The sequence below is a fragment of the Chelonoidis abingdonii genome, chromosome 2 (genome assembly GCF_003597395.2).
Source record: "Chelonoidis abingdonii isolate Lonesome George chromosome 2, CheloAbing_2.0, whole genome shotgun sequence".
NCBI lineage: Eukaryota > Metazoa > Chordata > Testudines > Testudinidae > Chelonoidis > Chelonoidis abingdonii.
The window spans coordinates 50,950,343-50,975,049 of record NC_133770.1 but is presented as its reverse complement, the minus strand read 5'-3'; the positions used below and the strand labels follow the sequence as shown (position 1 = coordinate 50,975,049).

Sequence of the window (24,707 nt, the reverse complement as noted above, 5' to 3'; positions counted from 1 at the left end):
GATAAAGAGGCATTACCTTGGATGAATCAGGTTTCTTAGTTCTTCCTCTAAAGGAGTATCCAATCTTGAAACTGCTGTGGACCACAAGGGAGACAGCAACAGAACCATAGGGTGAAGAGAGAGTAATGGTGAGAAATATCTGCCTGAAGATACCATAGGGGAATCTTAGCAGCAGATTGCTAACTTCCTATCAGTCAGGTCAAAGGAATGGTCAGATGCAGGAAAGTGCACATCAGGCACCTCTGTTAGCATCCTTTTCAGATCCAATGATGGTCCCAGAATAGGAGAGGAGGACAGAACCAGTACGACAGGCCTGGAGAGTTCCAGAGAAATACTCAGCTCCACAACTCTGGACTTTGAAGTGGAACACAACTGATTTGGATTTCAAAGTCAGAACTGTAGAGGCTATGTCGGAACTGGATAGATCCGATAAGTCTGAGATATGGGATCTGGCACTGCTAACAGTTGCAGTCTTCTCCTTCAGCCACTTCCTTTCAGAACTGAAATGGCTTTAGGTTCCTTAACAGGCAGGTGGCCCTTTTCTACCAACTGTGCCCCAAAGTCTTGACAGCTTGAACTGAAGGACCAGGAGCCATCATTAACAAAGATCCTGATGACTTGGAACCCTTACACAACTTAGCCTTGCTGGAGGAAGCCATCAGCACTGAAATAAGCCTCTTGATCCTTGAATTTGATGACCCTCTGGAATCAGATGGTCTAGCAGCAAGAGCTTCTTTATGCAGAAGCACCTGTAGTCTGGTCTGCCTGTCCATGCATGCTCTGGGTGAAAGTCCAACAAACAGAACTCCTAGGAGGATGCCTTCCCCCAGGCACGTAAGGCATCTAATAAAAGTTCATCTGATGCTGGAAGACAGGTGGGCATGAAGCATATCTCTGGAGCTAGCCTGGAGTCTGCTTCAGCACCCAGATAAAAATTTACCGTGCTGTTGCACTCACCTCACTCCTTTATGGCTATGAGACATGGATGCTGTACTGATGCTACATCCAACAGCTGCAGAGCTTCCACCTTCACTGCTTAAGATCTATTTGCAACATTAACTGACAGGACCGGATCTCCAACACTGAAGTCTTTGAAGCGCCAAATCCCTGGCATTAAGAGCATGCTCATCAGGGCTCAACTTCACTAGGGCAGACGTGGTCCACATGGAGATTTCCTGTATATGGGAAGTGCTGCTCTACCACCAACTCAGCACAGGAATCCACTCAGTGTTGACCCATCCTCAGATATAAAGACACTGTGAAGGCCAATCTCAAAGCAAGCAAAAATGCAGACATTAAAATCTGAGAACTCGTTACTCAGTTACACTGAGTACACTGTTACACTGGACAGACCCAGACAGAGAGATTTGTGCTATGAGTCTCTATCCACTTTTGAGAAGTGGCATGTGAGGTCTCCGCAGAAGAGAGCACGTCATAAGGCCAACACTTCAAACCATCTATGTTGTCGTCTTGTTGGCCTGTTGGAAGACTATGTTGGTAATAGTGAGATTGAACTTGGCCCACTGGGAAAGTAGTAGTTGGCTGTTGGAGTTTGACTGTCCAATGCTGTAATGGCCTAGCGCCCTGCTCCATGTGTCAGAGTCGGCTCTCACACGAGGATTGAAGTCTCCAAGGACAATAAGTTTGTCCTGGTATGGCACCTGTTTAATGGCCTTGCTGAGGTCTTCATAAAAAGCTTCCTTGACCTCATCTGTATGTAGTCACTGTCAGCACACAGACAATGATAACGGTGGCATACTGATCTATAGACAAGTTTAGGAGGAGCAGTATAAGTCCGTGTAATGGTCCCTCACTTTCCCATGGGGAGGAAGGCCACTCAATCCGGTCCTGTCTGGCCAGGACCAGAGTCTGCAGGACATAGGGCTGGGTGACCAATAGTCACAGTCAGGCTTTAGCCTGGGTTTGGGCGGCTCAAGCTGTCAGCCCTTAAACAGAGTCTATAACAGAGCTGGGAGCCCGGCTTTGAGGAGGGTCAGCAACAAAACAGTCTCAGGGCTGGTTTTAGCCTGGGTGGAGCTCAGGCAGCCAGCAAAGCAAAGCAGTCTATAAAGGAGCTGGTAAGGGAGGCTCCTTCTTCAGGGCTAGAGCTTCCCTGCACAGTGTAGGGAGTCAGCTTCCAGGCTTCTTCTGGCTCCTTAGGGTACACAGCAGCAAGCACTCTGGGACAGTTGTCGTCCGCATCTGGGAATCAGGAACAGCCAGGTGTAGGTTCCCCTCTGGGACACTGCAGAAGAAGTGGACTGTCGTCCTCCTCTGCTGACTCTGCCCCAACTGTGCTGCAGTGCCTGCCTGTTATACTTCCAGCCACGCCCCAGTACTTCTTGTGAGGGGGGTAAGGTGATCTAGGCTTCACCCTCCAAGGGGAGTGTAATGGTCCCTGGCTCTCCTGCTCGGAGGGAGGCCACTCGGCCCACTACAGTCGATCATTGACTCCTTGGAGAGTGAGTCAAGCTTGTGAGCAATGTCAGACCGTATGGTGAAACCTACTCTTGACTGTTTTTGTCCTTGTCATTCCAGTAGTAGGTGTAGCCTGCTCCCATGTCCTCAGGGTGGCATTCATCAGCACGTCTGATTTCAATGCGCGAATGATGTATTATATCTCCAGCGTTTTGGCAATAGAGGCTATTCTTTGTTCTGGTCTTTGGTCATTAGCAAAAAGAGTTCTGACACTGACATTTGGGTCATGCAATCTGTGAATCTTTATTTTATTTTGACTTCTAAGTTGGGTGACCGAGCAGGCGCAGTAGCTAGATAGATATCGAAAGGGTAGGTTGTGTTTAAGGTTCCCTTTCAGTCCCCTTTTCCCTGGATGGGGAAGAACAGCGCTGTGCCTAAAAAGGCCTGCTTCTGTCACCTCAGGAGGATATGAGCTCCGAGCTCTGTATCTACTGTTCTGCAGAAAACAAACTTTGCCCTAAGGTTACCTATGTGTAGAGTTGTGACTAAGGACTGCCAGTGGCATTCTCTGCCTGTCCCAGTCACCACTTCCCCATCACCCCAGGACTCAGGTAAGTTGATCGGGTTGAATTAGTTAAATCAGTTGATGGCTGACCAATGTACTCCTTTTCCAATAATATGGAGGACTGTCAAGGGGACTTCTAGCTGCACTTGGGCTTCTATGACAAATTTTCAATACATAAAGTGTCAACACAATTGTTATATGGCACAGATTTAATGACTCGAAATTTCTAATTTCCAATTCGGTATGAAACTAAATTGAAATATATGAATAGATATTGTGAAATTAGTCTGTTTTGCTTCTATGCTGAAAGTTGCTTTTTTCTACTGATTGTTGAATATTATCAGTTCAACTGAAATAAAAAAAATACATTTAGATATAGGAACAAGAAAGCACTAATTATACATAATAGCACTGGGAAATGTAAGTGAATTCCCAAGATTATTACATATCTGTTGTCAGTTGAATATAATAAATGACAAGTCGATAATAAATGAACTTTATATAGTCTGAAAAGAGTCTGATGATGTTAATGGTTTGGTATCAGCACACCTCTTCACTGTCCTTTTCGTAAAAAGCATCCTTTGTTTTATAGACTCATAGGTCAGAAGTTTATCCCATCTCACATGAACCCGATATTTCATTATTTACACATTACAGATAGATTAGAAATATGGACTCAAAAAACTGTAGCTAAATAAAAATTATATTATATAAATTGAACACCAGATTGGGGATAGTTAAAAGTGTTAGCATGTAAATTCACAGCCCTATTTTGACCATATGATTAAGATCCAAGAGGGAAGAACTGAAACTCGATTGTATCATTACAATAAAGTTGAAGTGCAGCAACTTAAAATGAACTGAGGGTTTTAAGGGTCTTCTTTTTTAGATATATGAAACATCAGTTTCTGCAATAAATACAGCAAGTAAATACTTAATTTACCTACAGGATTTTGGTTATTTTTATTGAGTCATGATGCCTACATAGATTCCAGTGCTACAGTAATCGCTATGGCCAACAATGGATCTCAAACAAGGTAATGATGCCTGATGTCATAGGTTCAAAGAAACTGAGCTGATCCTGCTGGGTTTTTTTCTTTGAATGGAAGAGATGCCCTGGTCGATATTGCAATTAACTGATATAGTTACCTTCCCATTCTAATACAATTAGTTTCAGAAGGAGTTGCCTGGCTCTGCCATCCTGATATGAAGAATATTCCTGTACGCTTTCATTCTGCATTTCATCTGTTTTTAGCTTCTAAACTACCACACACTTGGAAGAGAAATGCTGGGAATTGAGATAAGGAGCCTGCATCCCCCGTGTGTTGTGGATCCATGCTCTGCTGGAGTTTCTTTTGTACAGTAATAAAAGGAGGTTTTGGGGGTGGGCCTAGTGGATTCACACCAATTCATCAGTTAGGCCTAAAGTTGCCAGGAGTCCAGTTTTTGACTGGAACACCCAGTCGAAAAGGTACCCTTGCTGCTCCAGTCAGCACCACTGATTGGGCTGTTAAAAGTCCTATTGGCAGCGCAGGCAGGCTCCCTAACTGCTCTGCATGGCTCCCAGAAGCAGCTGGCATGTCCCACCAGCTCCTAAGCGTAGGGGCAGCCACAGGGGCTCTGTGCACTGCCCCCTCCCCGAGCACCAGCTCCACAGCTCATGATGGCCAGGAACCATGACCAAAGGTAGCTGCGGGGGCATGCCTGCAGGTGGGGGCAGCGCACGCTGTGCAGACCCCCTGGCCATACCTATGTCTAGGAGCTGGACGGACATGCCAGTCACCTCCTGGGAGCCGCCTGAGGTAAGCACCACCCAGAGCCTGCACCCCTCCTCCACCACGCATACCCTCCACACCCCAACCAAGAGCTCTCTCCCGCACCTTGAACCCCACATACCCAGTGCAGAGCCCGTACCACCTCCCACATGCCAATCCCCTGCTTCAGCTGGAGCCCCCTCCAGCCCCGCTCATCCACTCTGCACCCCAACCCCCTGCTCCAGCCTGCTGAAAATGAGTGAGTGAGGGTGGGGGAGAGCAAGTGGCAGAGCGACAGGGGATGGAGTGAGTGAGGAATGAGGCCTCAGAGAAGGGCCGGGGCAGGGCAAGGGTGTTTGGTTTTCTATGATTAGAAAATTGGCAACCCTAGCTAGGCCCCTGCATATGTGAAGGTTGCTGAATCCCTGAGGCTACAGTAGTGACAATGGAGCAGCCACACTGTCACACTTTGGCTTGCTGTGGAGGATTCCTTCTCTCTCCACCCCACCTTGTAACCATATACACAGCCTTGTTACTTCTGCTGTTTGTGAGGGTGAACATTTTCCCTTAGAAAAGGATTAGCTGAATTAATAGTGGTTAGGGAATTACTTTGGAGGTGCCCTATAACCTGAACCTCTGACTTTGGCTAGGCATACTAATAAAGGTACCATCGATCTAGGTTTAAACAATAAGAAAAATATAACAAAGAACCCCTGAGTAACTGATGCTCCTTACAGTACAAAAATAAGTACCCACAGCACATTTATTTAATGTTTAAATTACTTCATATTTTCACATAACCTTAAAAGAAAATATATTTCTCCCACATACAGTAACAGCAAACAAGTGCACTATTTCAAACATTAAAAATAATCTTTAACCAAATCTGTACAACAGATAAATAAAAATTATATCTACAATACTTAGTTTGTGAAGAAGAAAACCAAAAAATTCCCCCCAAAACTCACTTTTTCTTACTTCTAACAATGGCACAGATGTAGGTTGTACATCCTGTCCATAGCAACTATCTCTACAGTGCTCAGCTATACCATATGTTTCAATAAATCAGATGTACTGATCAGTGGCTAAGGATGACTTTCCAAATATTGGAAATAATGTCCAAAAGAAAACATAACAGAAAATGTTGAGTATCTTTCCTCAAGCTTGTTAATAAAACTAGTTGACATACCCAAGGTTATTGAATTAATGCACTAAGAGTTTATTCTTGAAACCTGGATTATCATTCATCTTGCCATCTTCCTCTCATTACTGGCTCCATTATTCTTACAGAAATTTTTTTCTTTACTGGAACAAAATTTTGCAGCTATTCTTTCACTGTCAGGAAAGTTTTCCTACAGACACAGGTGGCTTTGCAAGTTCGGACTCCACAGTTCAACTGAGATAACATCAGAAAATACATAAATATCAGACCACTGACTGTATAAATTAAGATTCATATAGTTTATCATTACATATAATTGCACATATGCTGAGAAAACAATGTCGTATTCATTCTCTGTCCAAAAGGAGGACAGATGAAGATGCACATGAACCTCCAAGCATTACATAAGCCAAACTCACAGAAACCTGTGAAGACTGTTATGGTTCAACGGAACAAAGTATCACCGTACTTCCACTGCATTTGCAGAATTTAAAGTTACAACCTACCTGTTCTAATTTCAAGTGCTATTTCTTTCAGTTCTATGCTGTATGCAAAAGAAGGTTACATGATAAAGAAAAAGCCTTTGATTCTGAGTTTGAATCACAGCAACAAAGGAAAGATACTGCTAAATAGGAAGTAAGAATTGGCTCTTCTGAACAATGAACCTCAACTTTATTTCATTGTTATTTAAAAATGGGACTCATTGTCTGCAGCAGCCCAGACTGCTAGTCAACCAATCTTTCCCATGTAGGCTTGCTTTCCATACCTTCAAGTCACGCACAATCTGGGGGTTCTGAGGTGGTTGTGCCCCTGCTATGCCCTTCTCTGTAAGATCTGAATACTGTAGATGTATGACTGGAAAAGGGTGGGAATTTCCCCAACTTTTCAATATTCAGCTGAAATATTGCTTATCATTGTTTTTTCAGTGAGGCTATATTAATATTGTGAACTACAGAGAGTTTGAAAGAGCAATAATTGGAAAATGCTGATGAAAAACCAAACATACTTGTAGAAAATTCAAAATAAAATTACTTATGCATTCTTAACAAATCCCATATTTCCAGATCTGAAATATATTTCCTGAAACTGCCTTCAAGGGGAAAAAAATATATATATATATATACAAAACACCTATGAAGTACTGTGTAAACCTGGCTAGAATGTTACGTGGGATCACTTTAAATTGAGGGGGTTTGTTCAATGCATAAAGAGTTTCATATACTACATACTAGCTACACCCAAAACACTGATCCCTAAACAATGAGTTAACACTTAGTTTAGAAAAATGACCCTGATTACCAGTAAGATAACTTCATTCTAAAATTAGCAAAACATGACCATTAGCTAAAGATCATACATCAGGTCTGCTTTGTTGTTACAAAAAGTTTCTCGAGGAGAACAATTAAAGCATGTCTCTTGTATACTGTAGTATGCTAGTAAATACCCACGAGTTAGGTGTATCAAGGTAAAGTTAATTCAGTAATTTCCAAATTATGCTGTCAAGCCACCCATTTCTCTTCTTCATGTTACATTTAAACAGATATGTAAACAGAAATATATATCCAGTAGAAAAAAAGACTTGTTTTTCCACATGCAATTCTGTACAGTGCATTCTTGTTTCTCAGGTTCCTTTGAGAAGGATATTTCCACACAAAATATGTGCATTTCCATTATATACACATTCAATAGACTTCATTTAGATGTCCTGCTGCTGAGCACTATACAAGTTTTTTGTATTCCCAGTTAAATATCTTTCTTCAGGCAGACATAGAGTAAGCCTGAAGTAAGTTTTAAGGACTTCTTGAAGTTAATGCCTTGATTGATCTTGAATTGCTGCCAAAAAGAGGAGTCCAGAAAAAAACCCAGCTATACATAGCAGCCTTCTAAGCAGAGTCGCATTATCTTTAGGAACAACCATCTGTGCTAGATCATTAGTGATCTGAGAAATTTCATGTGCCACACACACAAATATAAAAGTGCTGACAATTATGTTGAGCATTGGATTTCCAGGAATGAGCACCAAGATCCCCTTTGTATCTGCTGCCAGCCAGATGTGGTATTGGCAGATGAACAGCTAGAAGGTAAAGAGATTCAGTTTACAAATTTAAATATAAATAAGAATATAATCATTACTACTACATTAGCTGATTCAGGGCTTACTCCTGTTAAAGGGGCAAACAGTTAAGTTGCAAAGTTTGCAGATGATACAAAATATCTTAAGATAGGTAAGGCCAAAGCAGACTGCAAAGAGCTACAAAGCAATCTCACCCAACTGGGTGACTGGACAACATAATGGCAGATGAAATTCAATGTTGATAAATGCAAAGTACTGCACACTGGAGAACATAATCCCAACTGTACATACAAAATGATGGAATCTAAATTAGCTGTTACTACTCAACAAAATGATCTTGAGTCTCTCTGGATAATTCTCTGAAAACATCTGCTCAATGTGCAATGGCCGTAAAAAAGCTAAGCAAATGTTAGGTACGATTAAGAGAGATAGAAAGTAAGATAGGCCATATCACAATGCCACTATATAAATCCCTGGAATACCCACACCTTGAATACTGCATTCAGTTCTGGTTGGAAAAAGTACAGTGAAGGGAAACCAAAATGATTAAGGGTATGAAACAGCTTCCATATGAGGAGAGATTAAGAAGACTGGGACTGTTCATCTTAGAAAGCAATAACTAAGGGGAGACATGATAGAGGGCTATAAAATCATGAATGGTTTGGAGAAACTGAATAAATAAGTGTTTTACCCCTTCACATAACACAAGAACCAGGGCTCATCCAATGAAATTAATTCCAGCAGATTTATAACAAATGAAATACTTCTTACAGTCAATCTGTAGAACTTGTTGCGAAAGAATACTGTGAAGGTCAGAAGTATAACTGAGCTAAAAAAGGGATTAGATAAGTCCATGGAGGATAGGTCCAGGAATGGCTATTAGCCAAGATGATCAGGGATGTAATCACATGCTTTGGATATTCCTAAACCTCTGACTGTCAAAAGCTGGGACTGGTTGACAGGGAATGGATCACTCAAACATCCTGTTCTGTTCATTCTCTCTGAAGCATCTGGCACTGGCCACTGTCGGAAGACAGGATAGTGGGGCTAGATGGACCATTGGTCTGACCTGGTAAGGCCATTTTTACATTCTTATGAGTATCAACTAAATATCAGGTGGGACAGATTATTAAGCATAAGGAGTTAAAACATGATGTAAGAAACCACTCAAAATGAAGGGGGCACTTAACACCTCTGCAGTCATAGGATATGGGATGGTTAGTAGGTTACAAACTGTTGGAAACTTAAATTCTTAACTCTGAATTTAAGGGCATGTCTTCACTGGCAACGTTATAGTCCTTCCACGAGTGATGCCATACCACTGAGAGTTCTCCCAGGGCTCTAAAAACCCCCCACCTCCACGAGGAGCATTTCTCCTAATGCTGGTGCACTGTCTATACTGGCATGTTACAGCGCTGAAACTTGCAGCACTCAGGGGGGTATTTTCACCCCCCTGAGCGAGAAAGTTGCACCACTGTAAAGTGCCAGTGTAGACAAGCCCTAAAAATCATAGTCTCAGAGACACTGGTTTATGGCTCATTACAACAATTTGTAACCTACAACCCTCCTTTGACATATGACTGATGAGGTATTGACTACCCACTTCATTGTAAGTGGTTTCTTGCAACATGTTAAATGCTTACACTTAATGTGTCCCTAGTATTTAGCTGCGATACTCTGGTTACCTTTGCCAGACCTGAAGAAGAGCTCTGTGAAGCTCAAAAATTTTTCTCTTCCCCCAACAGAAGCCAATCCACTAAGAGATATTACCTCATCCATCTTGTCTCTCTCAATGAAGAATATCAACAGCCACAGTTGGATATTTTTGGTTCATTTGATTTGTTTTTTTTTTTCTATTTATTCAGTTACACTACGATGTACATTATAAACCCACCATTTATAGATTCCTAAAATGAAACACCCTATTATTGCATTTGTGATCACTCTACTTACCTCTAAAGAAATTCTGCCAAACCAGGCAAAAAATGAACTGTATACAGAACGGGCATATCCAGGAATGTTCCTGATGAGGATGAAAGCTAAAATCTAAAAAGAGATTATGCATTATAACTAAGTAGGAAAATTAATGTAATCAAATATTTTTGCTATATATGTACATATTAAAAACTTAAAAAATACACACAGTATATATGTAATATAAGCATGTGCATAAATGTTTGCAGGATCAGCGCAACACTATATGCAGCAGAACCTCAGAGTACGAACACCTCAGGAATGGAGGTTGTTTGAACTCTGAACAAAACGTTATGATTGTTCTTTCAAAAGTTTAGAACTGAACATTGACTTAATACAGCTTTGAAACTTTACTATGCAGAAGAAAAATGCTGCCCCTCCCCCTTTTAGTAGTTTAAATTTAACACAGTACTGTATTATATTTGCTTTTTTTTTTTTTGGTCTCTGCTGATGCCTGATTGTGTATCTCTGGTTCCAAATGAGGTGTGGGGTTGCCTCGTCAGTTTGTAACTCTGAGATTCTACTATATATGAATTAGTATTCAGGTACGGTGTACAGCCATGAATGCGTATTTTAATTTTTATATATAAAGATATCTATATTTCTTTTACACAAGGATATATATGTAGTGCATATGTGTGGGTGTACACACACACACACACAAACATATATTCCCTTGTGTAAATATATAGATATCTTTATACATAAAAATTACAATACATATTCCTATACATATATCTATCTATATATCTATCGGTATATTAGTATGTATCTAAATTGTTCACACATACTGATATAGCTACACTCTTACATTTATATACAGAACAGAATGGTAATGTGGTGTCACAATATGTAAATAAAATGTTAAATTTTAAACTTTATATTACACAGGTCAAAGAAAAATAACCAGCAATGTAACAAGTCTTTATTCACATTCATACATGAAAATAATGTTAATCAACTGATGTTAAGTGCTAAGACATCAGAGACAGACTATATAATTTTTTTTAATAGAATCTAGATTCTGGCACTAAAGAAAAGGAGCATAATTACCTGCACTACAGAAACAGAAGGATGCAGTTCATTGCACTCAGTTTTGTTTTTACAGCTACTAGCCCAGATAGAGTAGGTCTACAAGATATAAATATACATATCAGTCTGTTTGATGACTGTGCTTAAGAGATTTTAAAATGTTACAACAGGATAAAACATTTTAAAATATGTTAAAACAGTAGCAGTGTGGTGTGGGGACGAAGGAGTCAATTCTTTACACTTTCTAGTTAGTTATGCATTTCTTAAACACTGTTTTGCAGATGATGAATGCAATAATCATTTGTACTCGAAAATACAAAAAACCCCACTGCTGACAATTTTGTTAATCACACTTAGACATTAGGTCATTTCTTGACTGTTTATACAGGTCATCTACCACTCTATTCTTACTAAGATCATCCAAGATTATCAACTGGAGAAGCTGTAATATTTAAATCTACAATAGACTTAAAAAAAAAAGAAAAAAGAAAAAAAGAGTCCATTGAAGGTTTAGGATGGGTAATAGCTATTTATAAAATACAGCTGAAATAAACTTCTGCAACCCAAGACCATCTCTTATGAAATGTCCCTCATTGCTATACAAGAACTTCTCCAGAAAGCTGACCATCCTCAGGATGACTGTTCTAAATTTACAAAATTTCAGTTCATATTATGGACTTACCAAAAAGCACACTACAGAAATAAATAGTAAAACATTTGAAATTTTGTTGGAGAAGAGAGGCTCTCCTTTCCCTTCCGAAAGCACCTGACGTTTTTGTAATGCCAGATAAATAAAAGCGAACATCATCCCATGAAAGACTACCTGCAAAAGAAAAACAAGGTAACTACTCACTCATGGCATTTAATAACACAGGAAAAAACACCAAGGTAACAGGGTTGTTAAGATACTTGGTCTAGGATGTTACTCCAAACTCCTCCATTAACATCAGGCTGTGGTTCAGAGCGCTGCCGCTGCCGCCGCCACTGCCTGTTTTACATTTTTTGGTGTTCTGGCACTTTAGCACCTCCCCAGAATGCAAGGTATGCTTCACAAACTGCAACATTTGTGAGATGTGGAGTTTTGGTAAATATACAGCTCTCCACAGGGCATGCAAAAAATGTAAGTAATTATTAAGATTGGCAGCAGGGGGAGAAGGTGTGCCTTTGATTGGTCCCAGACCACCCACAATGGGGAGTGGAAAGAAGAATTTGAAGATTGCTGCACCCAACCACAGCAAGCAAGAAAATGCCTTCCGGAAGAGGTCAGAGGAAAAATATGCTCTGGTCTCACATCCTTCCACTACCCAAACAAGATACAGGAGAGAACAGGCAGAAATTTCTCTCTCTCTGCCAGACCACCACACTGGGGGGGAAGAGAAATGTGTTCTCGAAAAGCTATTTTAAAAACACAGTATTTAAAATATATTTATAAACAATAAGATAAAAATAGCATCTCTACATAAAAGGTGAAATAAATTCTAGATCAAGACCTTTTGATTTTAGCAACACAGAATATTCAAAAGGAACGCTCCCATGGAAATGGCAACAAAGAGTCCTGTAGCACCTTATAGACTAACAAATGTATTGGAGCATGACCTTTTGTGTGTCTGACGCAGTGGGTATTCACCCACGAAAGCTTATGCTCCAATACATGTGTTAGTCTATAAGGTGCCACAGGACTCTTTGTTTCTTTTTACAGATCCAGACTAACATGGCTACCCCTCTGATACTTGATCCTATGGAAATGTCATTAATTTATAAATTATGTTGCTTATATAATTAAAGATTCTTTTGAGGTTCCTTTAGGTTTTTAATAAAAGATTTACCATTTACAATTTCAATTTCCTGCAGAATTTAGCCTTGAAGTGCCAAAGAAGTCAGTTGTCTCCCAGCAAAATTTAAGTCTGGGACAAGACAGAATATGCAGAGCTCTGAGTATGGACACTTTATAGGCTCAGCATATAAACAAGCCAGCTACCATCTTTTCTGCATGGCTTTGACAAATACTTGAAGTAAAAGTGGATGGTCCCTGACCCTACAACAAACCATTGCCTGGAACTTCAAATTTCTTTTTTCCACGGGAAGAGGAAGAAGTAGATTATAAAAGTTAAAATATGTTCAGAAATACTTCTTAAAACACAAGACCACAATTAATTTATGAAAGGATTACATACATAGCGGTCTAGCTTCCACCTAAACCACCATTCATAGACATTTCCATTCAGCTCAAAACATGTGGACAATGGCCAAAGAGAAAAAATCTTCTCAAATACACCCTGCAAAATACAAACATGGCAAGAATGTTAACATTGAATTCAATCCCATTTAATAAATGTAATTCATTTCATTATATTTTAATATCATCGTACCAGTACTAAATCAGTTTAATTGGCCTCACCTAAAAATAAAGTCAACAGGACTTGTGCACACTCTGCCCTCTCAGGATAAGGCCCAGAATACTTACGTCAATGTTGGTTTAATAGTTCAATTTTCACATCAATTAATTTTAAAGCAGCTAGGACATTTGTCTACATTGCCTGTGTCATGTTCTACTTTACAGGCCAGAGCCTGAAACAAATTCCTTCCTTAAAAAAAGAAAACCCTGAAATGAGTGCACATAAATTTTTGAATGGCAAAACATTACAGATGTACAGTTTAGCTGCAGCATGCTTCCCATTCCCTACATTTAATTTAAACACTGCATATTCTCAGATATGGAAGAAGTAAAAATGTGTTGTTTCATATTATCTAATAAAATGAACCTATTTTAATACAAGTGTTAGATATACACATCTGATATTCACTAAACAATATCCCCAAGTTGCTGCCTGACCCCCTCTCCCTTAAACACAAATTGGAAATACACACCTTGTTATTCTGTGTGCCTCTGACTTATCATGATATACTGTACACTATTTCCTAATCCTCCCTCCCTATCCGTAGTCAGTGCAGTTCTCAGCAGACAGAAGGAATAAATTCATGGTCTCCTTTTCAGAGATCATTGTTCATACCCCTCTATGAATTAGCTCGCAGCAAGTGTTCCTGCAATTGCAGGGAAGAAGGCGGCCAGTCTACCATTCCTTCAGGAGATTAAAATCTTTACTAATTACTAGAAGTGGTTGAAAAGGAACAGAATTACCTGAAACTATTCCTGAATTTCTTTTATTTTTCTTATCAACTTAAAGGGTAGTTGAAGTTTTCTGAAAATTCAAAGTTTCAACTAAAAAATGTGTTAAACATTTTCCCCACATTTTTCAATCAGCTGCACCAGTGAATAATCTTGTTTCAGTCACTCTGAGGAGCTGGAATTTTAAGATTATTCCAACGTTATTGGGCCCTATTATAAATGTGTCAGAAGTATGACATATTGTGTTAGATTGCAAGCTCTTTGGAGAAGAGACTGTAATTTTGTTCTGTTTCCACAGAACCTAGCTCAGTGGGATCCTGGTCCATGACTTAGGTGCTCAGTCAATACAAATAAATAATAATTTGAATATTTCTGCAGATAGAGGTTATTCTCTATGCACCATGATAGAAGTGTTCTGAAAGGCATCTGACATTTCCCTCTGATTTCCCATTGATAAATGCATCTACCATCTTTCCTCTCACCACTTGATTTTGCACTGTGGGCTTAAATGGAGACAATAAGTTATGTGTTGGGAGACGTAAAGGAAAGCATTACAGAAAACTTCACTACTAATACTAATGCGAGTTGGTGTTTTTTGTTTTTGTTTACATAGTAAGGGGCAAATTCTGCCCTTCATTCTGTACCCTGTACATGATACAGTATGTGGTAAGTCGTGCATTTGGCATGAAATTCACAGTGATACAGAAGATCTACACAAAGCCTATGCACTACTCATGTGCCACTTAAATCTTCAACAATAGATCTTAAATGGTACGTAAACCTTGTCCTGGAAATCTGCGTAGGCATGAATTTCACCCATGAGAAACTGACGTCCTCCAAAGAGTGCAGACCTTCCTGTTTCCAAAGTTTTCAATAGACAAATGGCAGACAAAATTAGGCCTTCCAGGTAGGATCAAGGGAGCTGGGGGAAAACCCTAACAGAAGTTATACACGTTGGCGTCAATTTTCCAATGACTTCTGTGCCATATTTGCTTGGTTTCTATGTCAAAGCGAGATCAGTCTTTTTAAATTTAGATTTGTATCTATTTTCAATTATAGGAAATGTAGTGAAGAAAAATGAAATCTTTCTAACTCCTGGTACTACAGCTCAACCTGGCATCTGAAAGTCAAACTGTTCTTTGATTTGTACATCGCTCATCAATGACAAAATTTCTGGCATCAGGATTTAGCTGACAATTTTGTTGAGATGCAAGAGACAACAGAATGCAGCTTGCTCTTCTGCAACTATACTGGCCATAAGCGCTAACAGCACAACCTTCCCCCAACCCCCAATAAATTAGCCAGACAGGCCCTGAAAGATAAATATAAAGCTGATATCTCAATTTACATAACATTGTAGGAAAGAACAAAGAATTTTAAAAGTGTTTGAGAAACAAACAAAAGGTAGGATACTGAAAATTCCAGCTTCCCAGATAAAATAGATATGAAAAGGAGGCATTTAAATATTCAGTTTTTTCCCCCATACTCTCCTATATAGTAACAGAAAACTGGTCATAATGTTCTATTCAGAGTGGCTTTCCAAACTGAATACACAGGCTACTATTAATTCTCCAAGGATAGAATAAGTATAATTTACAAACCTGAGAATTTGCTAGAAAATATATACATGTAAGTAAAGAAATTAGTTTCAGCAGTAAGCCGAAGTGCCAGAAGCAGTTCCCTGTGGGAGAATTGAAAAATCAATGAGTATCTGGCTGTTATTTTTCAAAACAAAAACAAATGATACATTTAATAAGAAGTCAGTAGCAGTGTCACACAGGTATCCTTTATAATTTAATATGTATATTGTCCAGGTATTAGCCAGTCACAGTTTGCCATTATCCAAACATTTTAATTTGGTGATTTTGCTTTCTTTCATGTAAAGTAAAATCTACACCACAAACATTCACAATCCTAAATTCACACATTATTCTATCCTCAGATGTACAAGTACAACCCCTTCTGGCTTAATTTAACCCTATAAAAGCATTAAAGGAGTGAGTTACTAATTTTACTCCTCATAAGATGAACTGGTCAGTTATGGAGCTGTATCTTGCGAAGGTAAGCGGAAAGGAAGAGCTCCCTCAGGCTGCTGGTTCACACAGTTTTGATCCCACAACTCAGCTGTGCAGCAGAGAATGGCTCTCACTCCTGCTTCAAAGACTGGAAGCAGACAACAGGCACAGAGCTGAAGGAAAGTGGTTACTGAAAGGAGCTTTCAGGAAGTAGTGCTGGGAGGTCCACAGTGGGACTTCTGTTGCACAGTGCACAGGAGGAAGGAGGAGCACATGTATCACAGTGCTACATATAACCTCGTGAGCTGGTTGTCAGTACTTTAAAATTAACAATAAACATTCTGGACATCATGTCAAAGTACATGTCAATTACGAGGTCTGCAGTATGTATTCCAGATACATGTTTAAAGTGCTCCACTATCAAAAATGCAATCTACACAACTGGAATATTACACCATTAATACATGAGGGAAGAAGTTACTCATCTTGTGCAGTAACTATGGTTCTTCGAGATGTGTCCCTCTATGGGTGCTCCATTGTAGGTATATGTACGTCCCTGCACTTCTGATCACAGATCTTTGGTAGCAGCGTCCGTTTGGCCTGCATGTGCTCTCTCCTCGTGTTCTGCTTCAAGGCTAATTAATGCTGCGAAGGCCAATTACTCTCAGTTCCTTTTCTACCGCAGAGTCCCTATCAAGAACTCCAAAGTAGAGGAGAGGAGGGCGGGTTCCGGAGCACCAAAAGTGGGACACATCTCGAAGAACCATCGTTACTGCACAAGGTGAGTAACTACTACTTCTTGAAGAAGCGTCCCTATGGGTGCTCCACTGTAGGTGACTCCCGAGCAGTATTCCTAATGGAAGGTTTGGGCTTCGAAGTTGAGTCTGTTATGGATAATACTGCTGCACTGAAGCTAGCATCAGAAGCAGAGTCCCCAATAATCATGCAGTATTCTACGAAGGTATGTACAGACACCCAGGTGGCTGCTCTGCAGATTTCTGAGACAGGGACATTCTTGAAAAAAGTGACAGAGGAAGAAACGGACCTCATGTTGTGTGTGAGAATTCCAGATGGAGACATAATGTTGCAAACATGATAGCAGAGCTTAATATAGTTCGAGACTCACTTAAAGCCTCTGCGGCGACATTGCTGTGCCTTTAGACCTTTCCGCAGTGGAAAGGAAGAGCTTGGGAGATTTCGTAAAAGTCTTCATCCTGTCCAGGTAGAAGGCCAGAACTATCCTAACATCTAGCATGTGGACTATGGCCTCTCTGTTATAACAGTGAGGCTTAGGGTAAGAGGTTGAAAGATTAATTGGTCGGTTCATGTGAAAAAAAATGAGGAATAAACTTTGAGTGTGGTCTGAGAATAACCTTGCTGTGAAAGAATTCTCTAAAGGCGAGTGTGTCATAAGTGCAGCTATTTTCCCTATTCTCCCAGCTGACGTGATGGCCATGAAAAATGTGGTCTTCATTGACAGGTGTGTAAGTGAACAAGTGGCCACAGGTTCAAGGCTCTTTAAAACTAGATTTAGATCCCATGTTGAAGTGGGGCATCTGGGCTGGGGGAAAAGGTTTGTTATGCCCTTGAGGAACTCTTTGTGGTTGGGTGTGAGAAAACGCTTATGGATGTAAAGTCACTATGGCTGCCAGGTGTACTTGAGCAAACTGAGGGATAGTCTTGTTTTCTTAAGAGCAGTATGTAATCTAACACCACAGGGAGAGCAGCATGTCAGGATAATTTGCCTGGAATCACAGCAAACCTGAAACCTGGACCACTTCTGCAGGTAAGTATGATGGGTAGCTGATTACTGACTGTCTAGTAACACTTTCTGTATCTCCTCAGAGCAGATACTCTCTGTGTGTTGGAACCAAGAAAGAGCCAAGCCTTGAACTGGAGTATTCACAGGTTGGAATGGAGAGTGTCCCCTTTGTTCTGTGAGAGGAAGTAAGTAGTCGGTTGAAGAGAGGTGGGTGGATGCATCACCAGCTGTGACAGGTACGAATACCACGTCTGTCCTGGCCAGATGGGAGGAAGCAGCAGAACGTTTGCTTTTTCTCTTTTTATTTTCAACAGGACCTTCACCATCAGAGGGAACAGGGGAAAGGCATAAAGAAGACCCTCATCCAATGGAAGAAGGAAAATGTCCCCTAATGAGTGCTGTCCAAGGCCAGTCCTGAAGCAGCAGTATGGGCATTTCCTGTTCAGGTAAGTAGTGAACAAGTGTATTGATGGTGTCCCCCACTGACTGAATATGCTGTGAAGTACTGCTGGGTTCAGTTACCACTCGTGGTTGTATGAGAACATGCAATTGAGACTGTCCACTGTTGTGTTATGCACTCCCAGTAGGTAGGCTGTTGATATTAGAACGTTGTGGCAAATGCACCAGTTCCATAGCTTTACTACTTCTGTGCAGAAAGAGGATGATCTGGCACCTCCCTGAAGATTTATGTACTACATGCATGCAATGTTATTGGTCATGACCTTTGTGTGTGTACTTCTGATCAATGGGAGAAAGTGAGCGCAGGCATTCCTGACCGCCATAAGTTTGAAGAGGTTGATGTGGAGAGTTATCTTTATGGGCAACCATTTGCCCTGAGTTCTGAGGTTGCTGAGGTGTGCACCTCAACCCATGAGGGATGTGTCCATAGTGCGAACTGATGTCAGGGTAGGGGAGGAGAGGCTGAGTGAATAGGATTCCCAGGCAAATGTTTTCTGCATCTTTTCACCAATCCAGGAAGTGTTTGACCCTGGAAGGCATCCTCTCTGTGGCCTGTAAACCGAGCTGGACCATGTCTGCAGACACCTCATGTGCAGTCTGGCATGAGATATTATGAACATACCGGCATCTATGTGTCCCAGACACAGGAAGCAATGTCTGGCAGAACTCTGAAGGCTGGCTTGAACTGTCTCTATAAGCATGGACAGGCTGTGAAATCTGTGTTGGGGAAAGAGCGCTCTCACTTGCAGTGAGTCAAGGTCAGCTCCCTTAAACTCCAGGAGTTGTACCGGAGTTAAGGTCAATGTTTGGATGTTGATTTGCAGGCCCAGGTGGTGAATACATCCATAGTTCCATGGGTGGCACATAGAACTTCTTCAAAGTGGGCCCTCAGGAGGCAGTTGTCCAAGTATGGGTAGATCATGATCTCCTGGGTATATAGGTGAGCTGCCACTAGAGAAAGGATCTTGGACAATACTCTGGGAGCCCAGGAGAGGCCAAAGAGGAGCACTCCATACTGGTCCTGACTGAGAGTAAATCTGAGATATCGATCCTACCATCTGACAGATGAATCATGGAAATACACACCTTGGTGGTCCAGGGCTGAGAACTAAGCTCCCTGTTCCAGAGATAGAATAATCGCTGCTAGTGTGACCATCTTGGATTTTTGGGCCTTGAAGTATTTGTTCAGTGCCTTGAGGTCCAGCATAGGTCTCTAATCTCCCTTTTTCTTGAGGATAAGGAAAGAGAGTAAAACCCTCTGGCGTGGAGATGTAGCTGGACAGGTTCTATGGCCCCTAGGTGGAGGAGAAGATCTCTCTCTCAAGAGAAGGGTCCCTGAAGAGGGATGGGGAAGGGGGATGGAGATGAAGTGGATTGAAACTGATTGGAAATAGCCTCTAAAATACATCTGCCAGATGTCATGTGTTTCCAGTTGCAGTGGAACAAAACAAGGCAACATCCAAAGGGATGCAACGGCTTGGGAAATGGCAGCTGATTTTGAAGGGAGTGGCCTCAAACAGGATGTCAAAACCGATGTTTTGAAGTGACAGACTGTGATGTTGAAGACTGAGGGCCTGTCTGTGTCTCTGGAATTTGGATGTCTCTCTCTGTGGCTTTTAATAATGTGGTGGTGGGAACTGCGGTGCACATACTTTGCAAGAAGATTGAGGACTAAATTTTCTCTTTTGTCTGGTTGTATAGCTCTCCAGTGACTGAAGTTTGGCTCTGGAATCCCCAAGTGTGTGGAGCGATGCATTGGTCTTCTCAGCAGACAACTCAGAGCCATGGAAGGAGAGGTCTTCAATAGTTGTTTGCATCTCCTTTGGGAAACCTGAAAGCTGCAACTATGAAGCTCTTTGCATCACAACTGCTGTTGAGACGGACTGGGTCACTGTATCAGCTGCATCAAGCACTGCCTGGAGCGCTGTTTTGACCACCAACTGCCCTTCATTGATAATGGCTCTAAATTGTTCCCATTATGATTCAGTGAGATGGTCAATAAAGAGGTTAAGTTTGGTATAGTTCATGTAATCATATTTTGATGTTAAGGCCTGGTAGTTTGCAATTCTAAATTGCAGAGTAGCAGACGAGTAGGCCTTTCATCCAGATAAATCCAGATGCTTCCAATCCCTATCATAAGGGGTGGACTTTGAATGCTGTTGGTGGCCGCGGGAGTTCACGGCATCTATCGTTAGGAGGGGGGTGGGGAAAAAGAAATTCTGTATCCCTGATGTTGCCTTGAATTTAAGGGGTGTGTATACCCCAGAATATAATAAAGTTAATTGCAGCCATATTATGTGCATTCAGCCACCCTGAATTAATCATATCAAACACCACATAGTTAAGGGTTAATTTGAAGACAGGCTTTTAGAAGCAAGGTCATATCTAGTTGGCAGTTTCTGCTAATCAGAATAAAAAAGGGAATAGACAAGTAAACAACTAAAACTAAAAATCTTAATTAAAAAACCTAAAAACAAATCTAAATGCCTCTGCTATTAAAAAATTATTCAGAATTTAAAAAATCCCCAGTAAAAATCATCATAACCTATGTTTTATATAAATTAGTTACAAAAAATTAGCTAATAAATGTATTTTAAAGCAATCCTCGAAAGCCATCTTAAAAAACACTTTTCCTGACACCCTTTCTCCCTGATAGGTAAACAACTGGCCACAGCAAACCTGCCATTATTTACTTAATGCCGTTCCAAATATTAAATATCTAAAATGTTCTAAATCTATTGCTTATGTTGATATGTGCTTATATCTAATAAACTGCTGTTTTAAAGAAAGCACGTTTACTTGCATAAATCTTATCAAACAAAATTGTTGCATTCCTATTTTATTTTATTTTAGGCAGTGTTAGGAATAAATTATGTTGCCCCTATTAAAAATTCTAAAGACTCCAGATAACACTGAGAGGTACATAATATATGTTTTATCGCATTTGCATGTTGGTGTGGTCGATGCTGGCGTCTGCCATATAAGCTTAGCTGGGTCCAAAAGCGCCTTGTTGATGGGGAGCATTATTCTGGAGAAGGAGGAGGAGGAGGAGGAATGTAAAATATTCAGCAACTTATGGTGAGTGTCTTTTACCTCCTTGAGAAATATCTGTAAGGTATCTGCCATCCTCTTTGGCCTTGTCTACAACTACACTACACAGTTATATCAACAAAAGTGAGATTACAAAAACACAAACTAGCTAAGAACGAATTTCTAAAGAGTAAAGTATCCGTGAACGGCCTAATTGCTCTGTCTCTAGCCAGGGATGGTTGAGAAGGAACTGAGAGTGGTTCGCCCATTCAGAGCTAATTAGCCTCAAGGCAACGCATTAGGAGGAGAGAGCACATGTACATGCTGAATGAACGCTGCTACCAAAGATCTCCGATCAGAAGTGTAGGGATGCACACACATCTACAGTGGAGCGACACCATAGTGACACTACTCGAAGACGATGGGATGGGGATCTATGTTGTGATAGTATATAGAGTCTTTACTCTCCAGGTCACTGGTTCTAATCTAGGTGAGGTAAATGATCTCCAAAAACAGTTATTACATGACAGCTGTTCACCGAGCTATAGTATCTGAAACAAGCTGGTCACTTCAACTTTCTAAAGAACAAACATCCACATTACAAGAAATAATGCATTTAGCACCACCTTGACAATCTCAGCAAAGGGGTCATACACTGTAGCAGCAAGGAGACCCCTACTAGGTAAGAGATAACAAAATTGGTTCCTCTAGAAGAGTGTTGAAGTTCATCGGCAGCACAGACTAGGAGAAGTTTGCAATACTGTTGATCATGCTGTCCGTTTTCTGTGGACAAAGTATTTTTCTATAATACTAACTTTAGTTTGTAAGGTAGAAAATACACTATGACATTCCCTCTCAAAGTTCTACAATGAAGAATGATTGGGAATATATAGTTCTGAATTTCATTCTACTTTTTAAAAAGTGAGTTTTTTTAAATAAAAGGGAAAACCATAGATAACATTAAAACTCTGAGTTCAATGAACACAGGTATAGCAATCTAGGAGCAAGTTCATGTGAGGTTTTTAGCTTGCATTCAGCAACTGTTTGTTTCTTGCAGTGTTCACCAAACAATTTTCAAAACCTCAGAAATATAATTCATATTCCAACAAATTTAAGCAAGGATACAGTTCACCAAACACTTGATGTGTTCTGTTGAGAACTACAGCAAGTGAAAACTCTCTCTCCAAGTTTGGTGGACAGTGGTTTAACATATTTACAGAATTTACTTCTACATTATTCACATATCCACATAAAGACAAACACAATCATATACAAAACTTGATAGCCAGTGTAATTGCGTACATTATCATGCAAACACCTTTACAGTAAAAGGAAACAAACAAAATTTATTTTACCGTTTGCTTTCTTCTGGACTATTTGAGGCCATACAGCTAATGTAGCATAGATGATCATAAACCAGACAGTGACTAGTGGAACGAAGTAGTAAAATTGGTAAGGTCGGTCCATCACTATACATAACACCACAACCAGGAAATTGAGACGAAATAAAACCTGTGGATAGTTGGGAGGAGCAGGAAGAATTTTTTTCATTTAGGATTACCATCAAACTGGGTTTTTCTTTAACACTATACAAATTATATAAATATTATGCATATCAATTTAAACACCTACAATATTACCTTTCTTGAAATTTGAATGGCTGTCTCAAGCAGTTTGAACTTTAGCAAAGAAGTAGAGCTGAATGGTTGTAGTTTGTTGTTTAAACCAAAGATACCATTTGATACCAACAGGGTGAGCCAGTCACATATTTTAAAAATGTATAGTGTACTCCCTCACATTAACTGGACAAAAAACCTCTACAACACCAAGTTTTCTCCAGTCATCCTTTTATTGGAACAATTGATTATTATGAACAACAACAGACTTTGAGATATCCTTTCATTTTGAAAAGAATAATTAATAGATCTGGTAGAAGATCTGGCAGAGGTGATAGCTAGGGGGGGTGAGACTTGAATGGACATTCCTGGACCAGACCATGGAGGGGAGAGGGTTAAAAGTGCAGTTACCCTGAAGCTGTGACAGGGTCTAATAAGCACTCATACCAGTGTAGCAGCCATTCCACCATTCTTTAGGGGAGCATGAATGATCTCAACTAAAAGACCCAATACCTACTTTTTATTTTACTAATGACGAGGGAAGTCATGAGTCCAACAGGCATACAGCAGCTTAAAGCTTCTAGAACTTAATTGAATGAAAATGGCTGTAGTTCAAACCAGAGATGACAGTAGTTTGTGCCATCTAAAGCAAGACCTGCAGTCTTGGAAGCAGGCAATCCAATGTGCTGGGGTGCTGAATTCAATTGCTCTTATCCACAGAGAAAGAAAAAAACGCTTTAAGACATAAAGGCCCATTGGTGACAATTGGCAAAGGCTTCATACTGTTTCTTTATCAACAACAACTGTCTCAGACCCCACAAACTCACTCCATCTAATACACCACCTTCATGGTAATTATCCATAAAAAGTAGCATGTGGGGTCTCTTCTAGCAGCTTGTAATGTACCAATACTCATTAATCATCGAGAGATCTGTGCACGGGGGTGTATCACTCAGTACCCTAAAGCAACACCTTGGCATCCCCATATTTACCATGGATATAATTACGTTTTATACAAAGTACGCGTTGTGATGTATTATCGGCCGAACGTTAATTTTTTGTTAGATTGTACGTGCTATAATTGTATGGGAAGTTATGAAGTTTTACTATGTGTGTTACTGTAGTAAGTTGTAAGGTTGGAACACTCACAACCAGCCCTTCAGGTACAACAATGGAGCAGCCAGACACGGATAATGGCCCATTATGGGGAATACACATTCACACGGACTACCCGGGGAATTGTATACATTAGAAACCTCTCAGAGAGAGCACGTACATAATGGAGACTGTTGCATAGCAAAAGATCTTTGAAGCAAGCTGGAGGAACTTATAAAGGAGGGGAAGTGACATCATCATTTGGCCTCTCTCTCTCCCTCTCCTCCCCCCCAACACCAGGAAACACATCTGGAGAACAAAGTCTGATCTGGGGAGGTGGTCCCAGGCTGGAAAGGAGAATCCTGGTTGTGTATTAAGGAAAAGACGGTTACTCACCTTTGTAACTGTTGTTCTTCGAGATGTGTTGCTCACATCCATTCCAGTTAGGTGTGTGCGCGCCGCGTGCACGTTCGTCGGAGAAGCTTTTACCCTAGCAACACTCGGCGGGTCGGCTGGGCGCCCCCTGGAGTGGCGCCGCCATGGCGCCGCATATATACCCCAGCCGACCCGGCCACCCTTCAGTTCCTTCTTGCCGGCTACTCCAACAGTGGGGAAGGAGGATGG

The 24,707-nt window shown here is 40.7% G+C and overlaps 1 protein-coding gene across 1 annotated transcript in view; it reads right to left on the bottom strand.

The window, feature by feature from the left end:
• Window positions 1–5,482: 5,482 nt before the first annotated feature.
• The window catches only part of CASD1 (CAS1 domain sialic acid O acetyltransferase 1), a 65,257-nt gene continuing 46,032 nt past the window's right edge, over window positions 5,483–24,707 (bottom strand). The window contains exons 12-18 of the mRNA XM_032785370.2: window positions 22,728–22,884; window positions 15,708–15,787; window positions 13,154–13,255; window positions 11,662–11,802; window positions 11,001–11,078; window positions 9,927–10,019; window positions 5,483–7,973 (exon numbers count right to left, since the gene is read on the bottom strand). Of these exons, the coding sequence (XP_032641261.1) occupies window positions 7,707–7,973; window positions 9,927–10,019; window positions 11,001–11,078; window positions 11,662–11,802; window positions 13,154–13,255; window positions 15,708–15,787; window positions 22,728–22,884 (918 nt within the window). The 3' untranslated portion in view covers window positions 5,483–7,706. The remainder of the gene's footprint in view (window positions 7,974–9,926; window positions 10,020–11,000; window positions 11,079–11,661; window positions 11,803–13,153; window positions 13,256–15,707; window positions 15,788–22,727; window positions 22,885–24,707) is intronic.